The sequence below is a fragment of the Micromys minutus genome (assembly GCF_963924665.1).
Source record: "Micromys minutus genome assembly, chromosome: 5".
In the NCBI taxonomy this organism is placed as follows: Eukaryota; Metazoa; Chordata; class Mammalia; order Rodentia; family Muridae; genus Micromys; species Micromys minutus.
The window spans coordinates 2,023,807-2,049,705 of NC_137974.1; the positions used below are offsets into that span (position 1 = coordinate 2,023,807).

The 25,899-nt window shown below is 44.4% G+C and overlaps 1 protein-coding gene across 1 annotated transcript in view; it reads right to left on the reverse strand.

Moving 5' to 3' along the window:
• Positions 1–7,291: 7,291 nt before the first annotated feature.
• The window catches only part of GTF2F2 (general transcription factor IIF subunit 2), a 96,161-nt gene continuing 77,553 nt past the window's right edge, over positions 7,292–25,899 (reverse strand). Inside the window, exons 6-8 of the mRNA XM_080916700.1 lie at positions 25,496–25,595; positions 15,386–15,529; positions 7,292–7,890 (exon numbers count right to left, since the gene is read on the reverse strand). Coding sequence (XP_080772826.1) covers positions 7,771–7,890; positions 15,386–15,529; positions 25,496–25,595 — 364 coding nt within the window. The 3' untranslated portion in view covers positions 7,292–7,770. The remainder of the gene's footprint in view (positions 7,891–15,385; positions 15,530–25,495; positions 25,596–25,899) is intronic.

Below are 25,899 nucleotides of genomic sequence, written 5' to 3' on the forward strand. Positions count from 1 at the left end.
ACCTGGTGGGTTGCTGCAATTTTGTTGTTTGATTTTTCTGTTTGCTTGTTTGAAATACGATTTTTCTATGTAGCCCTGGCTGTCCTGAAACTTACTCTGTAGTCTAGGTTGGCCTTGAACTCAAAGATTTGCTTGCCTCTGAGTGTTGAGATTAAAGGCATTTGCCATCACCACCTGGTCCAATATAGTGTGTGTGTGTGTGTGTGTGTGTGTGTGTATGTGTGTGTGTGTGTGTATCACAGGCCTGCACCAGCATGCTTGGTCTTTGTTCACTATGCATGCAAGTCTTCCATACAGCTTAACACAATTCTCTAGACTGTGTTCTGTTCTCCGTCATGGGAGTCATGGGCACACAGGATTGGAACAGCCATTTTCCTCACAAATCCACCACTGTTAGCTGATGAATCTTCCTCGGTGTTCTCAGGAGTTGGGCAACTCGGGCCTTTGGTCCCTCGTGCACACTGTAGTAGTTGGCTCACTTGGAGGCTACCGTGTTCTCCCTTGAGCTCAGGTAGACACACCCTCCCTCAGGAAGCCCTTGACTTCCTGAGAAGCCTTGCTGACTGCAATGTGCCCCACGTGGAAGCTCCCATATCCAAACATTGGGTCGTGCTGGCCGTGAACGTGGCGCTATCAGCTCAGTCTGTAACACTGGGTCTCCACCTTCCTAAAGCCCAGACCCTTTAATACAGACCCCCACCCACAGCCTGGTTTTCACTGATACTCATAACTGTACTTCTATTGCTATATTTCTGTAAATATCTGATCTGTAAGATGGTCTTAAGCCACCCCTGTGATGGGGTCACAAGCCACATGTTGAGAGTCCTTGATGTTGATCTGGAGGTGGGATTCAGAATGAGGGGCAGTTGGCTGGGCTGAAAGCCATGTAAAACTGAAGTGTGTGATTAGAAGGTGTGAGGGCCTGATTCAAACAGTAAGAAAAAATAAGGGGGAAAACATAGAAAGAAAGAAACAAACAAAAAAAGGGGAAGTTGGAGCTGGAGAGATGGTTCAGTGGTTGGGAGCACCTGCTGTTCTAGAAAACCAAGTTCAATTCCTACACTCACAACCATCTACCAACTCCAGTTCCAGGGGCTCTGGTACCATCTTCTGGTTTCCATGGTACTGTCTGCACACAAGTGGCACGTAATACATGCCAGTAAAATTTGCAAACACAAAACAAATCACACACACATAAAATGTTTGGACCCTGCTAAGCCAAAGCAAAGTGTTCTGCTAGAACACAGGTTATAGGTTGTCAAGAAGCCAATCTGAGGAGAGCAGAATATCCACAGAAGCAGCAAAGACCACATGGCCAGAGAGAGGGTGGCCAGTCCCCAGGACTGGGACTAATCTTTTAGAGTCTCACTCTGTAGCTCTGGCTATTTTGGAACTTGCTCTGTAGCCCAGGCTGGCCTTGAACTCAGAGACCTGCCTGCCTCTGCCTCCCAAGTACCGCCACACCCAGTTGTGATTAATATTTTTCACTTGAATTATTTGTCTTTCTCTCTCCCCACCCTTTAAGAATTGCAAGAGCCTTGAACAGGCTGGGACCAGGAAAGCCCTGTGTGATTGAGGCAAACATTTGGGGCGCAGTGAAATGGCAGAAGCAGGTGGCCTCAGAGTTCACTTGCCTGTCTGGTTTCTGCCTCCTGTTCTCAGTGGAATGCAGATGGGTAAAACTCACCCTGTGTCTTAAGAGCAGGGCCTCGGCCACGTGCAGTCTTTTGATGGCGCCATGGAGCAAAGCCGCCTTCAGACCATGCTTGAGCCAGTTATAAAACCACACGGACATTAGAAATTATTTTCCCCACCCTCCCTGCAGTGGTTTGAGTAAGAATGGCCTATAGGCTCATATATTTGAATATTTGGTCACCAGAGAGTGAAGATGACTAGGTGGTAGAGCCTTGTTGGAGGAAGTTTGTCACTCCAGGCGGACTTTGAGGTTTCCAAAGCTCACACTGGGCCAGTCCACCTTCTCTCACGGGGCCTGCAGGTCCGGATGTAGCTCCATGGCTGCTCCAGAGAGACGGGCACTGCAATGCTTCTACGGTGACGGACTAAGCTGAGTCTTAAACTGAAACCAAGCCCCCAACTAAAAGTTTTCTTTTGTAAGAGTTGCCTTGGTTATCGCTTCTCTTCCCAGCAATAGAACAGTGACTAAGACACTCCCCATAGCACAAAGATAACCTTTCACCAGCCTCCGCCCAACCACTCCCTCAAACAGGAGCCTCTCCATCTTCTTTGACTGGCAACAGTAACGCCTTCATCTTGGTACAGATAAGGGACTGCTTGAAGCATGTGAGACACCAACTGTAATTTCTTGGCTTCTTTTCTGTTGTACCTTGATTAACACATCTGCTTCCACTCAAGAGGGTTCAAACTGAAAACAACCAAAAAGAGCCATCTGAACCATTACTTAAACTGATCCTGTTGGCAGGGGACACAGACCAGTGGCAGAATTCACTTAGCATGTGTGAAGCCCTGGATTCAATTCAGAGTACTCCTACCTGTAGTTTGGTGGCATTCACCATAGTCCTGGCCACTCAGGAGACTGAGGCACAAGTCTGGCCCAAGCCTGGGAATTTAGGGCTGCCTAGGCAATACAGGAAGACTTTTGTCTCAAATAGAATGGTCCTTGTTTTCTTTGCTGTCTGTGCCCAATGCACTACCCGGCATCCATTTGTAACACAAGCATGTGCAACTTGGAACTCACACGTGGGAATGTTTCAACTTCTTAAGCTTGCAAGCCAAGGCTTGCTCGGCTTTCCGACGGATGTGTAGGTGGGAAACAGAATGTGATCTCAGAGCTGGCTGTTTGATGCCGTTAAGGTTCCACCTGCCAACGCTGTCTGAGAATACCGGACAGGATAGAAAGCCTAGTGAGTCATGGCTCCCTCCGCAGATACACTGGAACGGAAAAGACCTCGGGAGCCTTTCAGTGTGTGACCAGCCATCTCACTTTCCTATGATGGTGAAATCTTTGCTGGCTGCTAAACCAAGTGCAGGCAGCAGGGATGATTCAATCAGTCCCACCCTGCTAGGTCCCATAGGCCAGAAACAGGAGTGGAGACATTGTGGGCTGACAATAGTCAAAGCTGAGACTCGAGTTCAAGCCTTGTCCCTTCAGCTCCATGACCAAGACATTGCTGCCCACGGTAGCCCCATCTCCCCACCCCCTTTGAGAAAGGGTCTCATTATGTGGCTAACTCTGGTTAGCCTGAAACTTGCTAGGTCCACCTTCTTTTGCCTCCTGGGTACTGTGACTAAAGGCATGCCACCATGCCCGGCAAGACATTGCCTTATTGTCTATTGCTTAGAAACCAGCCCCTTCCACACTCGAGGCTGTGTCTTAATCCAATGGCTGTTTACTTGGGGTCAGTTTCCTCAAACATCTGGCAATCCTGTCAATGACCAATGCTTCACCCCACCCTGGCTTTTCTTCTAATGGACCTCATGCTATGCCGGGGCATGCTCTTCCCTTTAAAGGGGTGTTGTCAACATTAACCCTAGGAAAATATAGCAAGACGACAGGCCCCCTTTTCAGAGTAGGACACTGCAGATTCAATTGACAGGTTCCTGGCTTGTGTGGACGTGAGGATATGTGTGTGGAACTGTAAATGTCCGGGGAACATGCCTGTCCTCTACCTACCGTTAGTTCTCTGGAAGGTGTTGTTGCTCAACAGCAGGATTTAAGGTATTGAAAATCAGTAACCGGAAAGCCCAGGTGGGGAGAAATGGAACCCCATGTTTTTCTTGGAATAGCCGTCAGCTAGTTAACTCAGCCACTCTCTCCTTTTGAGCTTGGTGACACTTGCATGTGCACATAATATAGTTTCAACGTACAGACTTAGTGAGAGAGACCCTGTCCTGTCTGCTGTCCCCGTCTCCCCACAGGGAGGTATGCTTTCTTGTGTTACTGCAAACAGAATCTTACAAAAAGCATTTTAAAGTTTATCATGTTCACATTATGCAACATCTCAATTACCCACGATAAACATTTGTCTAATTTTCATATTTACTTATTTGATGGGCATGAGTGTTTTGACTTTTTGCCTGCATACGTGTGTGTACCAAGTGTGTGTCTGGTGATCAGAGCCTCTGGAGTTATGGATAGTTATGAATCATTATGTGGGTGTTTGGATCCAAACCTGGGATCTCTGTAAGAACAAGTGCTCTTAACCTCTGAGTCATCTCTAACTCCTAGTGTTCTGCGGCATTTTTCTGCTTAAGCACATGAAATCTTGTCAGTTCACAACACACCACATTCTGTTAAACTGTCAGACATTTCATTGCACAGACTAGTGACTTAACCTTCCCCATTAATGGGTATTGCTCCCAGTCAGTTCTGGGCTGGTGGCTCTGGTCTACAACCCTGGCTACTCAGGAGCCTGAGGTAAAAGGATCCAGGCCTGTTAGGCTACTGGGTGCTCTATGGACAGCGGTACATAGGCCCGAGGCCAACTCCTCCGTCACTTTCTCTCTCACATAGCAATTAAATAAAGTAGGCTGAACCCGTGCTCCCCTCCCTGCCCCTTAAATGCTGTTGGCAGGGTCTTGCTGGACGGCTTGAGCTGGAAGTGCAGTCCTCTTGCTTCAGTTTACCCTTGTGCTGGGATTCCAGGGCACGTCACCATATGTGACTTCTTTTAAACGTGAAGGTCAAATTTTCATACGTATCATATCATGAAAGCAACCAGCATTTTCATTACCCAAAGTTCCCTTGTCTATGTAGTAGCCCCAGAATGTCTCCTGTACAGAGGCCTGCTCTTTCCCCTTTGGCTCTCCTTGTGCCAGATGGAAAGTAGACGGTCGGCGGTCATATCAAAAGTACCAGAGGTCTACCCAGCTGTATGTATCAGGAATCGTGTAACTATTCGGCTGGTGATTAAAGATTAAAGCTCTAGGTTTCCCTTCCTTCAAACCCACTCCACCACACCCCCACCCCAGACAGGGTTTCTCTGTGTAGCCCTGGCTATCCTGGAACTGGCTCTGTAGACTGGGCTGTCTCGGAACTCAATAGATCTGCTTGTCTCTGCTTCTCAAGTGCTGGGACTGAAGGTGTGCACTGCCATGCCTGGCAAACCTTTTAAAACATGTATCTTCTCCTAGGAGTAGGATTGTAGGCTTGCACGTTTGAGTCTGTAAGAAGCTTCTATAGTGTTTTAAGAGCTGCATCATTCTACAGAACCATGGACAGTGTCTGAGTTCTGGTTGCTCTCTTGCTCACTAGCACCTGATGGTTAAGTTTCCACAGAAAAGCTTTATGTACCTAGCAGGCACGGAGCATGGTTCTGTGGTCTTAATTTTGTTTCTCCAGTGACCACTGACTGTTGGACAGCTTTTCATGAGCTACTACCCTTCAGGAAATGCATGTTTCCATTATTGCCCATTTAAAACCATGTAGTTTGTCTTGTTATTGGTTCTGAGAGATCTCTTTATAGTTTTGATATAACTCTTTTATACGAAGAACCTATTGGTTAAACACATAACTGAAAAGGTCTCTCCCCTCAGCATCACAGTGGAAAGAGCAGTGTTTACTTTTGAAGCCCGTGCCACAGTGAGATCTCTTTGGAGGTCCCCCCTGAGCTGACTGTGGACCCACTGATGTCCCAGCTGTGTACTGGGTATGGCCATCTAGAGAATGTCTAGTTAGTAGCAGACCATCAAAGACCCACATGGCAGCCTGCTGCCATTCCATCAAACCTCCCTTGAACCCACCTTCCTTTCTTCTTTCCATTCGGTTAACAAAGGCTCCTTAGGAGCACACCCAACAGTGCTGAAGGAAGGCTCTGCTCATCCACTTTCTGTCGCTGTGAACCTGACTCTGTGTTTCCTCCCCAGGGCTGTGTTGTTTCTAGAAAGTCCAGCTGCTCCAGAATATTTATGGGAAGTCAAGTCAGGCTTCTGAATATTCTCACTGACTGGATGAATGGCTGTGGCTGATACCAAGAAACCAAAAGGGTAACCCAGAGGTAAGATCATCAAGGGACAAGTCCAGCGTAACTTCCAACCGGATGCTCTACTAATGAGATCGTGATGTTTCTGGCATCTATAAAGCAAACTCTGAGCAGAGGAGGATCCTTGTGTTTCAGAAAAGCTTCTCAGAACAAAATGGCAAGTTCTGTGGGAAGGTACATACTGTGTAGTTTATCAAACACATGGCAGGTACCCAGCATGCTCAGCTCTGTTCTCACACCGTCCCATGGGCTTCTGGACACTAAGCTTTCAGTTACCAGGAAGTGGAAGGGAGCAAAAGTTGGAGTGGATGTGGTCAGTGACTAAATGCATGAAATTGCCAAACAATACATAGAAGATTTTAAAAAGGAGGAGACCACATTTGGCTCTGACATCAGAATTCAGCAGGTAAGAAGCTGAGGGTGGGTGGTGACCAGGACTGCCAGGGGAAGGACAGAGATATTTTTCTCAGAAGAACTGCACTCAACCAAGAGCAAATAATGTGGCAAGATGCTTCTCTTAATAATGAATTCTTTCCCTGCTTAACTACACAGTATTTATTTTTTTATTTTTGGCATCTGAATTGCTCGGCTTCAAGCATCCAGAAGCAGAGGATGAAATGTGCTTGTGATCTAAGTGACTTTTCTTTGTACTTACTTTGTTGGAGCATCTTTCACATTAAGGTGTGATTTTAGACTGCTCTAACACATGACGCTCATCGTCCTGAAGAAACTCATCACACACATGTACTGCTTCTAACCACACTCAGCCAAGGACTATGAGAAGAGCGTTTTGATGCTCTAGGAAACAGTACCAGCTTTGCTTCTGCATCACCTGACAGCCCCGACGTAGTTGGCAGGAGGATCTGAGACAAAGCCTTAACTATACGGTGGGAAGCAGAATTCAGGCCAAAGCTGGTCTCCAAGGAGCTTACATCTGGTTAGAGATACACCTTGAAGTTGGAAAGGTACTTAATTTTCTATTTTTATTTTAAGGAACTTTTTTCAAAAATTATTTCTATTTATGCGCTTGTATGAATGTATGGGCGTGCATGTGTGAAAACCTGGAGACGGAAGAGGGCATGGGCACCTTGGAGCTGGAGTTACAGACAGCTGGGAAGGAAGCTGACTTGGATGTTGGGAACCAAAGTCATATCCTGTAAGAGCAGCGCATACCCATAACCACTGAGCCAGCTCTCTAAACGGAACATTAACTATCTAGAGTCTTGACTGTTTCTCTTTCCAGTATCACAGGGTAAAATAAGCCAGTGATAAAACTTGCCACCTAGAACAAAGGGAACAGATCTCTTTATTAAGGTATGTCTGAAGGAGAAATGTCACCTCTACAGAAAGGGACAAGCTCCCTCTTCAGTTTCAGAAAAAGGAACTTCGACTGTGTGCTCCTTTGTTTCTTAGTTGACGCCCCTCCTCCCACCTTTCTCCTTTCTCACCTTAGTTCCTTAGATACAATTTTCCTGTAGAAATCATCCCATTTACACTTGCTGTAAGAACAAAGCACTGTAATTCCCAGAGCATAGCTCTCTTCTGTGGGAGAGGCCTGCTGTGCGCTCTAGCCTGGCCTCAGCGTCCTGAGTGTCAGCACGTCTGTGCCAGCATCCCTGCTGAATGCTACGGTCTAACACAAGCTTAGTCCATAAACATCTTTCTCTTCAAAAACCACGGAAGAAACCTGTATCCCAGCATTAACAGTTTACTGAGAGGAATCAGAGCCATTGCTGTGTTCTGTCGGGAGGCAGTGGGCGTGGAGGCTGGGCTGGCCCAGGCCTGCTTGTAACTGCTCAGCACAAGCGTCTCAGTCGCTCTTCTCTTCCGTCTGGTAATGCCTGTACTCTGGCTTCAGCTCCCATGTATTCTTGTGAATTCCCTTTACATTCTGAATGCCGATTTCTTTCAAGATTTCTTTCAGGTAGCCCTAAAAACCAAAACCAAAAGAAAGTTCCACAGATGAGATAATTAAGGCAGAAAACAATACTTAAAATGAAATACACGAAATACTCACAAATAACAAAAGCTAGCATCTTTAAAACCCTAGTTTTTCTGATTCTATAATGCATACCTCACTAAACACACAACCACACGTGTCACAGGCCTGAAGTCCTGAAAAGAGAGGAATCTAGAGGAAAACACGCTGTAATGTCTGCTCGACACTGACTCAATTCTTGACTTCAGTGACTTAGACTCAGTCCACGACTACAATCAACAGTCATGAGCATCCACACAAATGCATACACTGTAGGGATGGGGAATAACAGTTAAGAAGCAAGCATATGACATGCATCTAGAATTTCCACCTCTATAAAATGTCTGTCTTTAAAGACAGGATCTCATTATGTTGGACAGGCCTCAACTGCCAGAGTCCACAAGGCTCTGTTCTCTGAGTGCAGTTAAACCCGGGAGCCACACCCCATCTGACCCAAGTCTCAGACCCCCCCCACCCCCCCGCAGAGTAAGGAAAGGCATTATCTTTGTGTTGCCTGAGCCTGCCAAAGCAGGGGAGGCTAAGAACTGTGAGGGTGCAGGCTTCTTGTGCTCAGCTTACGTTCTCTTATGTCCCTAAAGCCTGCTCACCAAATGGAAATTAAGACTATGCTAAGTGTACTACAAAACTCTGCCTGTTTGCCAAAGCCACTGAAGCGCTCACTATAAACTGACCAATACAAATGGCAGCAACCTCTAGAAGACAAAGCTAATTATTCACAAGTGTTCTGTCACCAAAAACAAAAAAAAAAAAGAAACAAAAAACAAAAAAAACCCCCAACCTAACTACTGAATATATGCTTCCAAGAACTAGTAATAATATTAAGATGGCTCCTCTCACTGCAGGAGTTTATACCCCAGATGGCCAGAAATTCTCTTATGTAAAAACCAACTAGCTTCAAACTCAGAAACTGACCTGCCTCTGCTTTCAGAGCACTGGGATTAAAGGTGTTTGCTACTATGACCTCTCTCTTTATAAATAGGGTCTGATAACACAGCCTACACTGCCTGCAACTCTCTAGACCAGGCTTGCCCTAAACTAGTGGAGATCTCCCTGGCTCTGCCTCCAAGTGCCACTGGACCCAAACTTGTCCTTGTTCTTTTTGAGAAACAGTATCGTTAAAGCTGCTAGACTGAGCTCAAATCTGCTTTCTTCCTTTCTCTGTCCAAGTCCCTAGCTGATTCTGAAGATCCATGGTATCTGCTTTGAGGCTGTTACAGCTCTGACACTCCGGGATTTCTGAACCCTTGATATCCTTTATTCTCTGAATCCTAAACAAAACAGGGTACCACATGTTACCGAACAGTCAAGTCCCTACCTCTGCTGAACTGAAATAAGGCAGCACAACCCCTTAGCCCACAGACAGGCTGCCATCTAGAAACTATGTAGCTCTGGCTCTCCTGAGACTTGTTCTGTAGACCAGGCTGACCTGGGTCTCAGAGCAGTCTGCCTCTGCCTCCACCTCCTGAGTGCTGGGATTAAAGACTAGCACCCTACCACCAGGCTAGTTATCTAGAAATTCAACAGCTGAGAAACTAGAGCTCCGTGAGGTCCTGGGAATGCTCAGCATCTGCCTATTGGACAGCCTTCGGGCAAACAGGCCCCAGCAGGTGGCAGCAACAAACTGAGGCCTGGGAACCCGGCCTGCCTGCCGCCCACACCCTCTACAGTTGGCTTTGCTGAAGGCATGAGTGTGAATGAGTGAGCATAAAGGCTTGGGCAAGCAGGTAGTGTGCATGTCTGCCATCTGCCATCTTAAATCACACTTGAAAAATGGGACACTGTTCATAAACTACTTTCTAATTAAACTGGATTCATAAATGGAAAATGATTCTCAGTCTAGGTGCCAAGAATGACATCTTTGTAAAATTCCAAAGAATTGTTCATTGTGAGGCTGCTAAGATCCTGTTGCACAAACAATCACACAGTTGTGGATGCACAGCAGTGAGTCCAAACACAAACCACAATCACCAGGAGCACTTTAGCAGCCCAGAGAAAAGCAGCTCCTCTAACTTCAAGTGTGCACCTATCTATAATGGAAAAATCTTAAGATGGAAAGCCAGAAGAGTGCTCACCACAAAATGGTAAGGTAGTCTTCAATGGGACGGAGAGCTGGTTTAGTCATGAGAGGCTAGGCTTACAACCCAACCAGGAGGACAAAGCCCTCACTGTACAAACTGGTTGTTCCATGCAGTCGTCTTTCTTTTGAGGTAACACAGCACACAAACTTATTACTAGGAGGGTGAGATGACCACATGCTACTGACCTGACCAGGCCACAATTCTGCAGGTGCTGTTTTCAATTTCCTTCATTTTCAGGATGTTTCAAACCACAACTAAAGACACTTTACTCCAACCAAACAGCTCAGTAAGGAGTAGGCAGTGCTTCGAAAGTAAGACATGGTAGCAGCAGGGGAACATGTCCAGACATTCTAGTTAGAGTTAATACTGTTATAATGCAATACCATGGCCAAAGGCAGGCTGGGGAGGAAGGGGTTAACTAGACTAACAGTGGAGGAAGTCAGGACAGGAACTCACACAGGGCAGGACCTGGAGGCAGAGCTGATGCAGAGGCCATGGAGGGTGCTGCTCACGGTCGTTCCCATGCCTTGCTCAGCCTGCTCTCTTATAGAACCCAGGGCCACCAGTTCAGGGACGGCACCTCCCACAATGGGCTGGCCCTCCCCCATCACTAATTAAGAAAATGTCCTACACCCGGATCTTACGGAGATTTTCTGATTGAGGCTCCCTCCTTTCAGATGACTCTAGCTTGTGTCAAGTTGACACAAAAACCTACCCAGCACAATAGACAACAGCGAGCTGTTTCAAAGCTGTCCCTCCTGGCCTGCAAGTCTGATCTTAAATTCCTTCAGGGCTATCCACTCCAGCTTGCCTTTTCCCCATCTGCCATCCCTCTCTACCTGCTTCTGGGGTCTGCATGCTCAGCACTTCCTCCCTGAGATGTTACCCTGCTCCTGGATCTGACCTTCATCCTTCCACTTTAGTTTCAGTGTCACTTTTGAACAGCCGTCTTCAGCAGCTGGTCACCACAGAACCGCATTCCATGACAGTGCCCCCCCCTTCCCCTGCTTCTGTAATGACCCACTTTTGGTTCTTTCTGTGCTTAGACTGACTTCAGGGCCTTGTCTCTTTCCACATCTCTCACCTTAAACTGCACAGCCAGGCCTCCCTGAAATCACCGACACTCGCACTACTTGGTAGAGAGTGGGCAGCAGAGCCTGGCAAGGTGAGCTCCACGTCTGAGGGACAGTGAGTGAACTGCACGCTCAGTCTGAATGACGTCAGTTATGAAAAGCTGTGGTAGTTGTATGCAGCGAAGTTGTACGCATGTCTGACCACATAACAATGTTGGAGACAGTCAATTGGGAGCTGAAATATTAACAGTTTTAGGGCTGAAAATTGTTAATCTTGGTTCCCTTTGTTATCCATCCCAGTATTTACTGCAGCACTGACTATGTCTTCTCTAAGAGTCTTCCTTGCAGAACAGACGGGGCAGACATGGCACACGCACAGGCGAGCACAGGGACAGCCCCTGCCTGCAAGGTGTCCTTTGAGGACAGTGCCACATCATCTCAACCGACAGCAGCTCTGTGCGGAAGCAGCACTTACAAACCGAGCAAATTTCCAACTCACTTTCCCCACCTCAGCGGAAACAGGTAGAGCTTCGTGTCAGCATCGGTGTGTGGGCCATGGTGCAGCACACCATTCTAACACTGGTTCAGCCTCAGTGCTTCCTTAAGGGATGTGTAGGAGGCAGCCAACGGCACAGCAAAGTGCCAGTGCACCTGAGCACAGAGGCCAGGGGATCAGGACAGGCTCTGGATTTGTGACTAAGACGTCAGGATGGGCCCATGGACTTCCTGACCAGCACAAGCCTAGGCCGAGGTGTAAGCAGCCAGTGATTCAGTTCCTCTACTCACTACCACCCTAGCCCACCCAGCGCATTTTTTCTTTTCCAGCTCTGCCATCCTAAGAGGACTGATCTGCATTTTGTCAGACATTCCAGTGAGAAGCAGTATTTACGTAACAAATCAACTGAACTTGATTAAGAACAGCTCTGACCGGAGCAGATCACCGATGCTCTCGATAGCTATTACAGAGACTCCTCGATATCTAGTCACCACACTGGCCATAAGCTTAAACCAAGTGCCCAGAATGTGTGCCCCAGGTGGCATATGGGGAATGTGTGTCTTATTATGGGGTACCACAAGAGGAAGGGTGTTTGTTACAGATAGAATTCTTCCAGAGATGTGTGGAGAACAAAGGACTCACTAATGCAGCAGTTAGTGACTGAGGCACAAGCTTGCTCATTAAGAAATGAAGTGCACATTAGGAGTAAACAGTGAGAGAGGACCAGATGCTCCCACTACTTCAGACAGAATAACGTGTGAGCAGGGGAGGAAGGTGGTACGGGGGCTTCTGTGCAGCTCGGGCCTGCCCCACCCCCATCCTGTGTGTTCTCTGGGTTTCTAGCGCTTGTATTTCTTCCTTTGAAAACTCTTAAGCAGCCAACAGAGAGGTAATGGAATGGTCAAAGGATAAAAACCCTACCTGACTCTACGTTTTATTCAACCCTTGAGAAACCAGGTAATTATTGCATTAATACCTGTGCACTAAGAAGTCTCATCTGTCTGGCAGTGGCACATGCCTTACAGGTCTGAATGGTTCAGATAAAGCTCACTTTCTTTTTATTTAAACAATGCCTCAGTGTAAAGCCCTGGGAGTCTTTGCTAGTCTCACCTCCTGCCCCTGCCTCCAGAATGCTGGGCTTAGAAGCAGCTCCTTTAACTTTGGTTGAAGGCAGTATTAAAGACAGCATCGGAATAGTTACCTGTATGTTTAAAAAGCTAAACTTGGACTCTCATGGTTTAAATTTGGGACCAAAACAACAAATTATATATAGTTGAAATCCTTAACCACCGGAAAACATACAGCCAAGTCTTTTTATTTTATTTTTTAAAGATTTATTTAGCTGGAGAGATGGCTCAGTGGTTAAGAACACTGACTGTTCTTCCAGAGGTCCTGAGTTCAGATCCCAGCAACCACAATGGTGGCTCACAACCATCTGTAATGAAATCTGATGCCCTCTTCTAGTGTGTCTGAAGACCTTGGAAGCTAGAAGAGAGCACTGGATCCCCTGGAGCTAAAGTTGTCAGCTGCCATGTGGGTGCTGTGAGTTGAATCTGGGTTCTCTGGAAGAGTAGCCAGTGCTCTTAAGTGCTGAGCCATCTCTGCAGATCTTTACTATTTATTCAGATCTTTACTTAGCCCAATCTGGAAACAAACCACTAGTCCTAGGCCAACCCCACCCAAATGCTGATACAGGGCTGTAACTGGCTGATTATAAAACAACAACTCTGCAAAGAAGCAAGTGTTTGTTGGGCAGTACTCAAACCCACTCTATCAAAAGCATGCCAATTATCCAACTGTCTATCATGAATTAACAGGTGGTGCACTGCTGGTGGTGGGGGGCTGATAAGATGACTCAGTGGGAGAGGTGCCTGCAGCAAAATGGCCCGGTTTTGATCCACTGAACCTACATGGTGGACAGAACTATTTTCCCAAACTATCCTCAAACCTCTCCATGTGCACCCCCACACAGAAGGACAAATGTACCCGGGAGGACAGAGCCCAATGGTAGGGCTCAGCTGTAATCACTGCTGGTGCTCTAGGGGAGACGCCAGTGTCAGGTCTCAGGCTCCCTCGGCAGTCATGCTTCAAAGGGTGCCATTCATCTTCTCAATGGCGTTCAGTTTTAAAGGAAGCGTTGTATGTGATATGAGATAAAACATGGAGGAATATGAGACAAAACACAGCAAATGCTAAACGTCACCAAGTGCTGGGGAAGAAAGGACAGGTTTCCTGATGCTTCATATTTTATTTTCATTATTCCTTTTAAATTATTTTTATTTTATTTCCTATAGATGAGTGGTCTGCCTGCCAGTTTGTCAGGTCTGTCTGTCTGTGTCTATGCGTTACATGGGTACTTGGTGCCCATGAAATCTAGACAAGAGCACTGGATCCCCTATGTTCTAGATGGTTCTATGTTGTCATGTGGCAGTGGGAATTGGAAGAGCAGCTAGCACTCTAACCCCTAAGCCATCTCTACAACCCCCAAATGTTTCATATTTTAAAGAGTTAAAGAGAAGCTAAGGGCTGAATCACACACAAACATCTGTTCAGCGGGTATTACACTCCTGACTTTGTATGAGGTCCACTCCAGATCACTGGTGAAGAAGATCTAGTACAAAAAATTACTAAATACCACAACATAATAATTATCTGACCAGGGTGGAGAGTTGGTTGGCCCAGTGTTTAAGAGCACTGGCTGCTCTTTCAGAGGACCAGGGTTCAATTCCTGACCTCCAGTGTCCTTTTCTGGCCACCCCAGGCACAGACATACATGAAGGCAAAACACCTCCACACAAAGAATGAAATGCAATGACCACAGACAACCGTCTGAACTGGACCAATTCAGGGGACAGAGCACATATATGCTCAACGTGACCCACCCTGGGCCTGAGTTTGGAGCCGCTGAGCACTAAGGTTATGAGGAGCAGTCACCGTATCTCAGACAGACATTCTAATACCCCTTTCCTTCAGTGCGAAACCAACAAACTCAATACCCCATGCAAAGAACAAGAGTTTAGGAACTTGCTTTTCTACCATTACTGGAGTGTCCCTCTCTCTACTCCGTGTGTGGGTTTTATTCTGTAGGAGTGCATTATCTGCTGTCAGTGTCTGGGATGGCCTTTCATGTAGGCATATTTACATATAAAAGCAACAAAGTTAAACTTCATTAAAACCAGAAGAAATACAGTTAGTTAACAAATTACTCCTTAAAAAAATTTAATCTAGCATGGAGGCTGTTTCTCAGGCTGTGCTGCCAAAGAGAATTAGGTCATTAGCTGAGTCGCTAACACTGAATCATGGACATTTTAGCAGAGATTAAAAAGATTGCAAAATGCTTAGCAGATCTCAGATTAATGTTAAAAATGGTGGGTGCAAAGAATCAAATCCGAGTCCTCTAGAAGAGCAACTAGTCTCTTAACCCCTGAGCCAGCTCTTACGTGTGCAAACGCGCTTGCACATGTAAATGCCTGGCTGTGTCTGTAGCAGTGATAGGACAACTGTCAGGAGTGGCTTCCACAGTGCGCTCTAGGCATCATCAGGCCCTGAACCGAGAGTCTTTACAAACAGCCATTTTAATGGCTCTTACGCTGTATTTTATATCTAAAGTAATGAAGTGGATGTTCAAAAGGTAAGGCTACATTAATTAAGATTTGCTTTCTGAGTGTTGGCATAAACTCTGTCATTAGAGTGAAAGCAAACTTAATCACGTCTCTCCTCACTGGTGACATGCTCATAAAGTGTGACATACTCAAAGGTCAGCAGACATGTCTACATACCACAGGTTGCTTTGTGATGTCCACCAAGTCCTTAAGGTTATAATACTGATGCTTCTCAAAGGCTGAGAACAGCATGTCTAGGACGTGTTGTTTGTCAGCCCGAGCCCGCTTTCCATCTTCTTTCTTCTTCCTTTCATATTCAATCTACAGGCAAAACAAAATAAACAGGTATCAACTCAACACCTGGAAATAAATCATTTGGAACAGGTCTTAGTCACCTGAAAACTACATTTTGCCCCAGGACTCCTATTACCTTTCAGACTCTAGAAAGTTGTAACACTGGTCCATAAACCACTTTCAGTCTCCGGTGAAGCTTTATGTAACACATTCATTTCTCCCCAGGGAGGGTTTCTTCCTGGTTAGCCCAGAAACTAACATGCAGTTCCTTTGTTTTTGAATAATCAAGATACAGTAAGATACTTTCATGAATTGACCGCGTGTGCTAGGCAACAGCTCTAGGAGCTTTGGACACAGGCTTGTTCCAGCGCCAGCTCCGCACCTCACCCATGCTGCTGCTTCCCAAGTGCGCACCGAAGGAGGTTTGGACACAAGAAAGGCAGATTCACTCAGCGCTGATGCCAGCAATTCATCCTTTCTACATGTTCATTTTCTCTCAAATCAGGTGTCCTCCAAGTTTACACAGATAATATTTTCTAACTTTTAACATAAAAGGTAAAATACCTCTTATTCAAATAAAATCAGGACATTAGGACCACTTTTTGTGTATAATCATCACAGCATTACACATCTTCACACACATCAGCTTTGGAAGCAACTCTCGGCCCTCCCAAGAGAAGCTTCTCTTTGAGGCAGATGGAGACCATTACAAAAAGACAAGAACCGACCGTGTGAGGCCCACCACCTACAGATACATTTACACACAACCCAGGGACATGGCAGAAGAGGGTGTGGGAAGACTGTTAAAAGCCACACATCAGGAAGGACATCTGATGTGAGATAGTATCTTCTGTATGTGACAGAGAAGCTGTGCCCATCAAACTGCAACACTACTGCTGCCTAAACAAGACCTGAATAATAATACTGGTTGGCATGCAACATGAATGGGGGAATTTCAGAAAGTCCCGCCTCTAAGAGCCACAGCAACTGATGCTTGTGGAGAGGAGAATTACATCTTCCCCAGAGAGGATCTAAGTGGTTACCCAATTCCAAGCTGTCAGTGTATAAATATCTGCAACATTAGATGGACTCAGCAGCTAGTATGTGTGTATGCACACACAACCATACACATTAGTATGTATACACACACACATAACCATACACATTAGTTTTGTGTCAACTTGACCTTAAGCTAGAGTTATCTGAAAGGGAACTTAAACTGAGAAAATGTCTCCATAAGATCTGGCTATAATACATTTTGTTAATCAGTGATTGATGGGGAAGGGCCCAGCCCACTGTGGGTGAGGCCATCCCGGGGCTGGTGGTTCTGGGTTCTATAATGAAGCAGGTTGAGCAAGTCAGTAAGCAGCACCCCTCCATGGCTCTGCATCAGCTTCTGCTTCCAGGATTCTGCCCTGTGTGAGTTCCTGTACGGACTTCCTTCAACAATGAACAGTAATATGGAAATATAAACTAAATAAATGCTTTTCTCCCCAACTTGCTTTGTTTATGGTTTTTCATCATAGGAATAGTCACACTATGACAACTTGTAGTAGTAGTAACAATAACAACAACAATCTAAAGAAAACTAGAGATAATACACAACCATGGGAGAGCTTGACAGCAGATGAAGGGGAGCTGTGAGGGGGAGAGGGTGTGTTAACAGGGGCTTGAAATGATCAATGTATGTCAGACATTTGTGAAATGTTGTAATGAAACCTGGTGTTCTGTAAAATTAAAGAATGTTATGAAAATTTGAAAAGTAGTTCAATCTCATTGTTATCATCTTGGTACTAATCATTTGTAGAAAATTATCTTTGCACTGAAAATTGGGAAGATAGTTCAGTTAGCAAATGCATGAGGGTATGAGTTCCACCCCCAGAATGCAGGAAAACAGACAGACGCAGTGGTAAGTGCTCATAATCCCAGTGTTGGGAAGGCAGATACCTTCCATGCCAGTGAGAAACCTTGTCTCAAAGGAAGAAAAAGAATAGGTAAGAAAGTATTTTATGGTTCCATGGCCTCCACAAATAAGTGCTTGCACATGCGCGTGTGCACACTCATGTACTCACACACATACAAAAGAGAAAATATACAACTTCTATTTATGCATTTCAGTTGGTTAAATTTATTGTTGTTGTTGTTACTTTTAATGGAAAGGTAGAGTGATTTGCTGGAGGAAGGTCAGTCTCAAAGCCCCCCTGGGAAACTAAAGCCTGGGTGGCCTGGGAGAAGCCAGCAGAGAGCAAGGCACACAGCGTGAGGAGCAGCTTCAGAAGTGCACGTGAACTTCAGAGTTAACACTCAACCATGGTGTAAACTCCAGACTGAGGCACTAAAGCCTGTTATGTTCTCTCAACTTCTTAGGACGAGCTCACAATGGAGACAGAAACCTCACTGCATGACAGGGATGGAGCCTTTGTGGAGAAATACAGTGCAGCCAGGCTTGAGATTCTCGGGGAAGCAGGCCTGTAATCCCAGGCACTCTGGGGCCGAGACAAGATCAAAAGTTCAAGGACAAGCTCTGGCAATTTAGCAGGACTATCTCAAATTACAAAATCACAGAAGGACTGGGAATAGAGGTAGAATGCTTGGCTCAGTAGCAAAAGAAAAAAATGCATGCAAAAGTGGGGAAAGGGACACCATGTAAAGAAAACACCCACAATACATGCTTTCTCTGGCTCTAAAAGGCGGAAGTAAGCGAATAAGCACACTGGGGAAGAGCATGAGCAGCCAGGCTCCAGCCCAGAGCCTGAGCACTGTAACATGCCCATCCCAGCTTTAACCTATGCTGGGAGGGGAAAGGAGAAGCCCAGCTCAGGAAGGGAAGGAGACGCCACAGAGCAGGAGGGAAAGGATTTCATAGTCCTGTCAGTAAAGCAAGGTGGCCCATATTCTATTTGGACACGGTGAGATAGATAAATCTTTATGTAGTTTTTTTCCCAATTTATCAAGCCAGAAAGGTTTGATTCAGAGGTAAGATTTTTAGAATAGATAACAAAAGTTCAAGTCAACACTAAAGTCAATTAAATTATGATAAATTAAGTGCTAATTTGAAGGAAAATAACCAAATATTATCTAGATAAAAAAATTTCCTGTTTGGCATGTTCTCACCCCAAATATGCACTAGGTTTATAATCATGTACCACCACACCCTTTTTTTTTTTTTTTTTCCCGAGATAGGGTTTCTCTTTGTAGCTCTGGCTGTCCTGGAAAACTTACTCTGTAGACCAGGCTAGCCTTAAACTCAGAGATCCACCTGAGATCTGCCTCCGGAGTGTTAGGATAAAGTTGGGTGCCATAACACCTGGTGCTTTACCTTTTTTTTTTTACAGTAAAGGGACATGCATACAGGGCAGGGCTGCTCACCCCTCAACCTTAGCAGATGAAGGTCATCCTCAGCTACAGGAGATTAAGAGCTACATGCTTAAAACAAAGCAAACCCCAATCCTCAAACCAAATCTGAAAACACAGGCATCCAAAGCAGCAACGATGAAAATGAAAATATCAGTCCTCATCAGAGAGCTTCTAAGTACAGGAATCTAACCCTACATTCAAGGATAACAGAACCCTTACTGTTCCTGGAGTGCATACTACGGATGACTTACAGAAAGACTGCTTTAAAATAAATTGGCTAAATCTGCTTTGGTAATGTCTAAGACAGGTTCATAATACACACTCTCCTCTGTAGTGGTGTCAGCCAAGTCATTCCAGTGCCCACGGCACAGTAAAGAGACCGAGTGCCTCAAGCTATCAGTACTTTATTACTTTTTTACAGTAAAACACAGGTGTTTTGTATGAATGTGTATCTGTGCGTCGAGTGTGCCTGGAGTTATAAAAAGAGCTATGAACCCACCTCGGATACTGGAAATCAAAGCCCGTGCTCTGGCAGAGCTAAGGCCTTGAAGTAACTGCTCTTTTTTTAATCCACAAAGTATAAAAATGGTACCCTTAGTATTTTACTCAATTTAACACTATAAATAAGGCCATATAAACAAACTGCTAATACTGTGAACCACAGTACCTAGAAGACCACTTTGAGGTAGCGCTGCTTCTTTTCCTTGAGCTTCTCATTGATGAACTTGGTAAATTTAGAGGAATGCTACGCAGCCAGCTCATTAGCAGCCGGGATAACATAACAACTGTTAGAGACAAATGTCAGCTCAGTGCTTTAAGCTTAGTCTCCAGTATGTTTATATTCCCCACATCTATCAGATAAAATTAAATTTCTCAAGAAAACAAGTTACTCAAGATTAAAACGTAACTGCAAGCTGAAAGTCTACAGTGGATGAAGTATAGACGCGCTCAATTGCTGCCACAGAAACCTTAATCACCGAAATAATTATAAATGCCACCCACTGCCAATTAAACTACTGTAATTCAGATGTCTGTAAATGTCTAGACTGTTGTGTGCAGAACTACTGATTGCTTTGTCAAGGCAGTCTTTGTGAGGCTTTGATCCCAGCTTCTGAGGTGACGGTGACAGCCTTGACTATCAGGGTTTGCACTTTAAATCCTATGAAAGATTACTTTCCTCTCTGTCAAGGCTTCTATTTCTGATTAGTGTGCCATCATCTCTTGGGAGAAAAGTAATTCTTTAGAGCAGCCCAGTCCCTAGGATGCAAATTCAAAAGGACAGGCATATAGTATTCTTATATTAAACTATGGCAGGGAGATAGTGCCGAAACTCCCTTATATATATATATATAGTCCCACAGGCATCTATTTTAATGAACAAAATTAAAAATTTATGCACCTAACTTTGAAAAACTCAAAGCTCAACAACTTTAGTTCTTGAGACTAGTGGCTGGCTGGCTGACGGAAGGAAAGGACTATGTATAAACATAACATTTCTTCCTAGTTCTGAGGAAGAGGGTGTCACCTGAAGGTTTTATGTAACAACCTTATTATTCAATGAGTGCTTTCCAGTTAGCTTTTCTTCTTTATCACCAAACACTAGATAAAAAGCCCTTAATTAAACCCAGAACAAAAGGGTAGAGATGGTAACAAAGACAATTAGATACATCTTAACTTTACTAGATTTTGCCTCCTGGTGCCATTACAGAACCCTATTCCCTTCTCAACAGATGGCAGACAACTATAAAAAGTTCCTGTCTTTAGATTGGTGTGGCTGCAAACTAGAATAACCCAGGAGCTTAAAACACAATCCACATTTGATCTGAAGTCATTTCCTTCTCTTCAGGAAAGCATCCTTCTGGGTGAACTCTAGCATACAAGCCACACTGAGAATCACCATTCAGACAGCAGAGGACAGTTCTTTATGAGACCAGTGAGAACACATGTGAAGGTCCTAGGCAGCCAAGGACACAAGCCCACCTCTGCTTTGACTCAGATGAGGGGATGGCAGGAATCTTACAAAGTAACCTCACCTAAGTGTATATTTTAGACAGGGTCCTGTGTAGCCTAGGCTGGCTTCAAACTTGCTATTGATCTTCTGATCTGTTTGGTTTCACTTCCAGCATGCTGGGATTACAGGCATATACAACCATGATCAATTTTATGCAGTGCTGGGGTTCAAACTCAGGGCTTCATGTTTGCTACGCAAACACTTTACTGAACAAGGTACATATCTTACCCCTAACTATACTTTTCTATTTTTTTAAAGCAGGGTTTACTAAGTAGTCCAGGCTGGCCTGGAACTCAGAGACCCATCTGCCTTAAAAGTGAGTTCTGGGATTAAAACATCATGCCTGGGCTGATTAGCTTTTTATCAACACCTCTATAAGTAAAAACTTTAATGACTAAATCACACATGTCTATTTTAATAAGTTATGAATTATCCTACATTAATATGGATATTATGAGCTATACATAAAATGTTAAAAATTAAAAGACGAAATACCAGGCGCTGGCATTCAAATGTACACACAAACAAGAACACTCACAAATACAAGCTTTCTCCACCAGAAAACAAACAAACAAACAAACAACCTCTTCTTTGCCTTCAAAATATAGTGATCTGGAAAAAAAGTGATCTGTATTCATGTTCAGGACACTTAGTTTTCAACAGTATTGCAAACTCACAGTTTGTACTAGCAATAGCTAACAGAATACGGCACAAAATCCACAAGTTAAGGGCCAGTTATTTTCAGCCAAGGCCTTAGCTGCACGTCTTGGCGGTGTCAGTGGTGTATCAGGGGCAGGCAGGGACTACTGGCTACAGCCCCAAGACTCCACTGTCAGCTGCCCTCCACTGCCCTTCTGCCAACAGAGAAGTGGTGATGGGAGGGAAGGGCTGTCTCTCTTTTCCTTTTCTACCAGCAGGTCTCTGGGAGCTAACCTTCCCTCTCATGACCCTGGCCTTCTGCTTCCAACCAATAAAATATCTGAAAGCCAATTCTCTACTTCTTCTCTTTTGCTTTAAGACCTAGAGTCCTTTAAAAGAACCTGAGTCACCAATCAGGTGGAGAATGGCAGCCATGCTTAAGGTGGGACTGACAGCTTCTACTTTGAAGATCCACGTTCTTGTCAGATCTGATTACATTATCAGTTTCTACTCAAGGGGGTGACTGATAAATTATTGTAGAGCAGGAGGGTCAGTTTTCCCACTTTCTTATTCACATGTATTTACTACCTAATAGGTTTTCAGGCAAACCCAAGAAGCTGATGTGAGACTACCGAAGTGCTCCATGGTTACGATTTCTACTCCCCTCGCCCCCAAAAAAGGCACCATAAGGATTTCTGGCAGTAAATTCGAGGGCTGGGTGTTCTCAGTTATAACCACCTTGTTTACCATGGGGAATGCCCTTAAAGCTGCCCCCCACCCCCTGCAAAGTAGGACTGTGTATTTTTGTATGCATGTAATTGTGCTCTTCCTTTAAAACCTCAGCTATTAAAATGAATCACTGAGTCACATGACACACACTACTCTGCAAACCTGAGAGTATTTCAATATTTTATTGATTTAAATTTTATTAAGTTTTATTATGTGATCTTTAAAATGTTTATTTTAAACCATGTTGCTTTCTCAATATCTTAAAAATTATCATCATCATCATCATTATTATTATATTGGCTGGAGAGATGGCTCAGCAGTTAGGAGCATTGACTGCTCTTCCAGAGGTCCCGAGTTCAATTCCAGCAACCACATGGTGGCTCACAACCATCTGTAACAGGGATCTAAAGCATTCTTCTGGTGTGTCTGAAGACAGTGACAGTGTATTCACATACATGAGATAAATAAATCTTTAAAAATTATTTTTTATAAATAAGCAAGGTTTTATACAACAAACTGACAATTTTTATAACTATCATAAACAGAAATGTCACTTAATGTGAAGAGACTAGTAAAGCAGGTGCCTTACAGCTTTTCTATCTTAATAAAGAATATATTGAGTTTGTACTAACTTTAGTAGTAAAAAGAACACAATATGAAAGCATTTGAAACACAAGGATCTCTATGCCAGGCTGAGTGTTAATGTCACTTGGAAAAGGACCTAGGCAGAGCTCTGAATAGCCCTACTCCCAAAGCTCTAGCTTCAATCCTCCGAGAGGGGATTTGCCTTTCATCTTAAGACTAATGGTCTATAGCAGCACAGGGGGCATTTGCAATGGAATTAAGGAAAAAATGGTGGTTAATACTACAGAAAGCTGTGCTCCATACTTCAAAGGAACTGTTCACCATGTCCCAACTTGGGATCTAAGGAAGGCACAAGCAGAGAACAGGAAGAGGTGGCAGCTCAGGAAGGTGGGTCACCAGGGGACTCTCTCAGTCGCAGGCAAACATCTGCTACTCAGAAGGTATCTCTGACATGACTAGCCAGACACTTCTCTAGCTCTCTTCTTCTTCGTACCCCCCAAAGAAAACTTGGCTGCCTAATAGCTTTTCAGATAATACATCCTCATGGTCACACAATTCCAGCAAGCCAAAGAATTCGTGAAAAGGAAAATTTGGGTAAATTCATATTAGATCCTACTATCTAGAATTAATAACTTAAAACATTCAACCAATCCTTAATTCTCAATTTCTTTTCCAATGTTTTTCAGTCTTAATGAGAAGAGAGAACCATTATTGTAGAATTTATTTTGTCTTACTATTATACATTTTAGAACTATGATTTCAGGCCCTAAGGAAAACTCTCTCTCTCTCTCTCTCTCTCTCTCTCTCTCTCTCTCTCTCTCTCTCTCTCTCTCCCTCCCTCCCTCCCTCCCTCTTCCCCCCCCCACACACACCCCAGAAAGCACTTATCTCTTTGTAACTATGGGAAATATGAGCTGTCTTGCCTTTACTGTGATAAAAGCCTACCAGAGTAAAAACTGTACCTACACACCTGGTCCCCAAGAGAAGGACAAAGGCTGACTGGGGAACCGTAGGAAGAGCATGTCAATGACAAAAGGGGGCAAAGCCAACGCACTCCTGTCATGTAGAGTCCTGTATACAGTGTTTTGAACAAGTATAGACTGTACACATCATATTGTCTAAGACTCTTAAACTATAGCTCTTAAGCACATTCTATGGTCTTAGCACAAAATCACCAACTTCATTCTAGCACCACATATGACAGTATTCTGGGCTAAGAATGAAAACAAACTGAAAAGAAGAAAAGAGGACCAAGAAACTGCCTTTTATCTACCTGTCTCACTCAACAGAGAAATGATTACCTAAGGCTGCTGACTCCACTTAGCCTCCTGGTTCTCTTTTCTTCTTTAGTTTACTTTCCCCTAAAGCATAACCAGGGGCTACACAGCTAAACAGGCTCTGGCCTCCTTTAAACCAGTCAGTGTGGCATACTGTGACTTGTGAATGGATTTGAGTGTTCTGCCCACTGAAGACACTTGTTTACCTTTCAGACATCTGCTACTCATACAAAATATGTACAAGGAAGTCACACCGTTTTGTGGGCACTCAAGTCTGGGTGCTTAAGGTCCATATTTTATTTTTCCAAACTTAGACCAAAAGGAAATTAGGCAACAGCATAGAATACACGATCCTGTCTATCAACTGTTGAACTCATCACAGTTAGCCAGGCTCCTTAAGCACTGTTAAGTGTTCCACGGTAATACACATAGCAGTTAACCATTGGGAAATTCTATTGCTGTGATAAAACACAGAACACCCATGACCCTACACAACCTGGGGAGCAAAGGTTCATTCATTTTACAACTTGCACTGCATCATGCAAGGATCAAGGCAGAGACTCCTGAGGAGCCGTGGAGCGAGCTCACTGGCTGCTCCGCACGCTTGCTCCGCCTTCTCTCACACTGCCTTAGTGCTGGGTCCTTCCACACCATCAATCAAGAAAATGCAAAGAGAAAACGCACCACATGCTTGCCCACAGGCCAGTCTAGTGGGGGCATTTTCCCAAATGAAGCTCCTGATTCTCAACAGACTCTAGCTTGTATCAAGCTGATATAAAACTAGTCAGTACAAGTCCGAATGTTTCGGCCAATCAATTTTACTCATGTAGGTAATAGTAGTTACACTCCACAAGGCCGAATGCAGATGACACGCCATTTTAATGAAGAACTCACAAAAGCAACAGACTGACATATAATATGCTTACATACGCAAGAACACAATGCACACCTCTATCACACATGGTTCTGCACATCAGGACCACAGGCAGCTCTTCCTCACGTGGCACACACAGTCGTGGCCCATGAAGATGCCGTGACACCTGAAGTGAAGGTGTCTTATCAGGATCTGGATAATTCATGAGGACAACTACCACTTTTCCAGAATCTTAGATTTTTTCAAGTAATTTTAAAAACTGACACATAGCTGTACACACTCGTTTATGGTCTTTGAAAATTTGTTGACACATTAACTAATATGGTAAACCAGAGAGACACACAAATTTCTGTTTACCAAGTATTTTGTGACTAGAAGCACTGAGAACTAAGATGCTATTATTACTCTGTAAAACCCGATCAAGAGCAATTTAGATCCCTTGTCCCACAGAGCTCCCAATGTAGAGCAAGCTGCAAGTGACAGCAAAGAACCGGATGCTGATCAAAGACACGCAAACTCACATTGTATTGATGGTTAGCAACAGGCTTGTAATTGGTTGTTACAACTTTGTCCAGCTGTTGTGACAGCCTTACAGGTTTGGAGGACTCTTCTATTTGCAATCTGAAAAACAGAAGGAAGGCATTGTTAACATGCTGCAAAGAGGATGGATCCTGTGGTTACACCAACTACAAACCATAAGCAAGTAAGCTCAGAACACCACAGCAGCTTTACCGAAAACAACAAAAATGACTACAATGTAAAAACCAGCCCCATAAACTAAATGTACAAGTTATGTTATTACAGTTCTGAACATAGCTGTGAAACTATGGTGCTTGGGTAAACCAACCCTGCAAGCTAAAAAAAAAAAAAGCCTGCAATCACTACTACTGTCTACAATTCATCAATCCAAAGTTTCCACTATCCT